The sequence below is a fragment of the Synchiropus splendidus genome, chromosome 18 (assembly GCF_027744825.2).
Source record: "Synchiropus splendidus isolate RoL2022-P1 chromosome 18, RoL_Sspl_1.0, whole genome shotgun sequence".
Lineage (NCBI taxonomy): Eukaryota > Metazoa > Chordata > Actinopteri > Syngnathiformes > Callionymidae > Synchiropus > Synchiropus splendidus.
Genome location: NC_071351.1, coordinates 162,401 through 167,001, shown reverse-complemented (window position 1 = coordinate 167,001; position 4,601 = coordinate 162,401). Strand labels below are relative to the sequence as shown.

Here is a 4,601-nt window from a genome sequence, read left to right as displayed (position 1 = left end):
GGACTACTGTCTCCGGTGTGTTCTGCCTCAGTAGAATGAGTGGCTCCAAACCTGTGGCTGCCCTGCAACTCTCAACACTGCTTACGTTAGGTTTCCGACGCATCAGGCTGTGTGTGTGTCAGGGCGCACAGGTATTCCTACTCTTGTGTGGATCAATCTTTGACAAGACACTGATCTTATCAGTTTATGCCTTGCGTGTGCACATTTCGGCCCGGTGCACATGGAGTTTTGAGGGTGGAAATAGGGTCAAAATAACTGATTGTAAGTGGGTTTCAGTTGGGTTCAGAGTCCTGGTGAAGGTGAGCCATGTGTTTTGGATGGATAAGTTTAGGGTGAGAGGCTGGGGAAAGGGTGATGGCAATGAGAGGTCCTCACAAAAATAGCAAAGCAGACATTGGTGCGTGTGTGTCTACAGTGACTGTGATGGCGCTGGTAAGCTGACGACGGAGTTTGCAAAACAAGAAGAAAAGGTGTCTGAGACGTGAAAGGGCGGTTGCTGTGTCTCAGTTTTGCCATAAACCTGGCTCACCTGACGGGTCTGGACCAAAGAGGTCCGCTCTCTCAGCTCATTAAGGGAGGAACCTTCTCCATTGATCCTCCGACCGGCGGCGCCAGCGCATCAGAATTTCTCATCCATTGATTCCGAGGGCTTGTTATCGCCGCCGCCATCTGACTATACAGTGAGATGGGAAACAGGATTAGCAGGAAATGGAGGTATTGATCGGGTCACGGAGAGCGAGATTCCAGCGGAGAGACGGGGTCTGACTGCTGAGGAGACTGTGTGGATGTGGTGATGAGTCACAGCGCACTCCAGCACTTTGTCTTTCATCAGACAACGTCATCAAGAGGAGTGTGGGTTTGTGCTCACGTATCCGAGTGAGGCCCAAAACACCTCCTTGTGGGGCCCCAAGACTGGAAGGTTCACCCTCAAGAGTGTGTGCAGCTTCAGTGGAACGTCCACAATGACGTGAGAGACGTGTCACCATCAGCGTCCCGTCTCAGTGCCGCCTGTTTGCGGATGGTGTGTGATGGAGACTGTCCCTGTCACGAGGACGCAGGGCCACAGGAGGTCGTCGCCTGCACTTCGGTCATCTGACCGGAAGAGGGCGGCGTCGCACCATATTCACCGGAAGTCAACTCGGAAACCACCTTTGGTCGACAGCAACAGTCGCTTCCGACCTTCTTTAACACGGTCAATCCGCGCCAATAGTCGTGTTTTGACTCGGGTGTTTGTCTGAGCGTGTCTGTGGCGGCTCGGCGTGTGCTTCCAGGTGCTGCGTCATCTTCCGGGAGAGAACCGGAGCGGCATGGCGCGGCTCACCGCGGCTCCGCGCAGCCTCGTCCTGGCGTCTGCCGCCGCGCTCCTGCTTCTGGACTGGCTGGTTGTTGCTCAGGCGAAGGTGAGACATTGGAACTGTCTTCGTCAGGTCATGGTCCGTCCAGCGCGTGCTGCTGTCGTGACGCGCGGCTCGGCTGTGTTTGGGTTGGAGGCTGGAGACTTGTGCTTCTCCACGGTGAACCTCCATCCGAATACACGCGCCTGTCGCCGGGTGAGGGTTACCGGAGTGAGCTTGTTTGATGACGTGGAAGGGACAGGGGGGAGAGGGAGGAGAGCGATGGGGTTCGTGGATGTGATGAAGGATGGTGAAGGTGCAGCAGACTGATGAATACCTTGTCATTCCTCGGCCCAGAACTTCGAGGATGTTCGCTGCAAGTGCATCTGCCCGCCCTACCGGAACATCAGCGGCCACATCTACAACCAGAATGTGACCCAGAAGGACTGGTGAGGCCCAGCTGCCGCTCTGCTGCTGGCAGAAGTGAACCGCCTGTCATTGCTCTCCAGTAACTGCCTCCACGTGGTGGAGCCCATGCCCGTGCCAGGGATCGACGTGGAGGCCTACTGTCTGCTGTGTGAGTGCAAGTACGAGGAGAGGAGCACCAACACCATCAAGGTAGCGTGGGCCATCAGTGAGCTGAGCCGCTGCTCTGCTGAGGTCGTGAAGGTCGCGAGGCTGTCTGAGAGCTGCAAGAGTGCAGCACGGCGCTGCACAGTCAAACAGAACCTGTGCACGTGTGTGCGCTTGTTGACACGGCATCGTGGGGAGCCATCCTCCTGAGGACCTTATGTCTTCCTCTTGCCAGACCCCACGGGTCCAAACCTCGACTAGAGGATGACGACTTCAAAATAACTGGGTCATAATAGTTTGGTTTCACTTTGGTTCAGGTGAGCCATGTGTTTTGGATTGGAGTTTTGCTTTAGGGGGAGAGGCTGGGGAAAGGGAGAAACCTCACAATGTCAAGTCAGATACGTGCGTGTGCGTGCGTGCGTGCGTGCGTGCGTGCGTGCGTGCGTGCGTACGTGCGTGCGTCTGTGGGCTTGTTTATACTGCCCAGTGGGTTCCAATTCCTGACAACACACTGTCCTCAAAGGGACCTCATGTCCTTGTGGGGACCAAGGGACCAAGATTTTGGTGGTCCCCACAGGTCCAAACCTCAATTTGAGCATGAGAACTTCAAAGTAACTGGCTCATTATAATTAGACTGAAGTTTGCTTGAGAGTGTGCGTCACAATGACCTCATTCATTGTGACTTGGGCTTGAGTCGACTGCAGTGGCTCTTTTGATGACTTGCGACGTCACTTGACCAACAGAATGATGGACGAGAGTGGAAGAGTCTTGGACTTGGAAGGGAAATGCTTGTGTTTTCAGCTGGAGCGCTGGCTGAGAGCGGCGTCACCACTGGATTCATCCGGAGTGGCCAGGTCAACAAGTTAGGACCGTCGTGGATGACTCCCTGTATTTTGCTTGGTGTCGGTGCTGAGAAGAAATTAGGTGCCCTTTATTCTTCCCACCTTCACAGTCCATCATTTCACTTGACTGAGTTGGAATTTGCCAGGAAAATCCGGTGACTTGCCCATGAAAGAAACTTGACTTGAGACTTGCAGGTGAGTGACTTTGTCCCGTGTGTGGTGTGCGCAGGTGACCATCATCATCTACCTGTCCATGGTCGGGGCGCTGCTGCTCTACATGCTCTTCCTGTTGCTGGTGGACCCCCTGATCCGGAAACGGGACCCCTACATCCAGCAGCTCCACAACGAGGAAGAGGTGAGTGTCCCGCAAGCGTCTGGCTAACTGCAGTGTTTGGTCATATTTCGATCACAATTCATCGATAATAGTGAGTTGTAAACACAGTCTGAGACACATAAAGCAGATATTGGGGGAAACGCCCCTGAACATGGCTGTGGGGTCTTGTGTGTGTCCAGGAGATGCGTCCGCAGCCCGGGGGCAGCCAGGCACGAGGCAACACGGTGCTGGAGCGCGTGGAGGGGGCGCAGCAGCGCTGGAAGAAGCAGGTCCAGGAGCAGCGCAAGACTGTGTTTGACCGGCACAAGCTGCTGAGTTAGAGAGCAGCCTGCCGAGGTCACATGCTGCGCCTCCTCCTTCCCCTGCACGCACTCCCAAACCTTGCACTGAATAATCCACCTCCTGGACATGGCTTGGAACTTGAGAAGACTCAAGCTGCGCTTGCTCCTCTTGCTTGATTGTGATTACGGTTGTGACTGACTTCTGAGTCAAGGCGTCTGCCCGAGTCTCATACCTCTGACCTGTGTGCTGCTGGTGTCGCATTTGTGTCTGAAGCGTTGACAAATAAAGGCTTTGAACTGAGCTCTCGTCGTTGAGGGTCACTACCACCAGAGGGCGCCAGAGCTGCTCGCTCCTCGAATGTAAAGCTCTCTCTGTGTGACCGACGTGTCTCTCAGTTTCTGATCTGTGCTGTAGCTTCTGGAGTGTAGGTGAAGGACACGTGTTGAGGAAGTTCAAGTCATGAGACCTGAGCAAGACACTGGCAGGTACGTGAACCTTCCTGCTCCTGTGTTTCCTGGACCCTCCTCTGGACAGGCTTCTGGTTCCTCATCTGCACTGGCCGGACAACAAAGCTTCACCAAGGCCCATGTCTCCGTATCTGCTCTGCACCTTTAACTCGCATAGATTTTTACATTGCTTCCAACTTTGCCTGTTTGTGGTGGTGGTGGTGGTACGCAGTTTTGTTGTCACCAACAGTCTCAGGTTTGTATCCACTTGTCCCTCTGTGGAGCTGTTGATCAGTGCAGGCAGGTTGATGGTTTGCCAGGACGGGTGTGTTGGTGTCTGGTGAGCAAACACCTCTCTCCTGGTTCTGGCCTGATTTGTCATGACCTACAAGCACCCAGAACCGAATCTTCCTGCTAGTTATCCAAGTCCCTTTCTCGCTCCTGACTAACCATTTGAAGGTCAGGTCAGACCATGTGGAAGATGGTCTGACCTGGAGCTGCTGCACATTTGAAACTGAGATGAGGTGCTCAATGAGACTTGTCTGCAGGAAGATTCATCAACATTTATTTGCTCTTCAAACTCTCCATTTTTAAATTGTTTTTCATCTGGGACCATCAATAATTCTTCATTTCCAGTTCTCTGCGAGCCTTTAGATCATTTTCACTCTTCAGAATGTTTAACATTCATCGTTGTATTTTGTTGTACCCATTTGTGTGACGATGTATTCAATGTGCCTCTGTTTTAGCTGTTGTCTCAGCTGTGTCTTCTGGTGACGGATTGGTTTTAGCG

At 53.4% G+C, this 4,601-nt stretch overlaps 1 protein-coding gene across 1 annotated transcript; it reads left to right on the top strand.

The window, feature by feature from the left end:
- The first annotated feature begins 1,107 nt into the window (after positions 1-1,107).
- tmem9 (transmembrane protein 9) lies at positions 1,108-3,956 on the top strand. The gene is made up of 5 exons (XM_053849607.1): positions 1,108-1,400; positions 1,692-1,783; positions 1,844-1,952; positions 2,979-3,104; positions 3,263-3,956. The coding sequence occupies exons 1-5, from the start codon at positions 1,308-1,310 to the stop codon at positions 3,401-3,403; spliced, it is 561 nt and encodes a 186-aa protein (XP_053705582.1). The 5' UTR covers positions 1,108-1,307; the 3' UTR covers positions 3,404-3,956.
- The last annotated feature ends 645 nt before the right edge of the window (positions 3,957-4,601 follow it).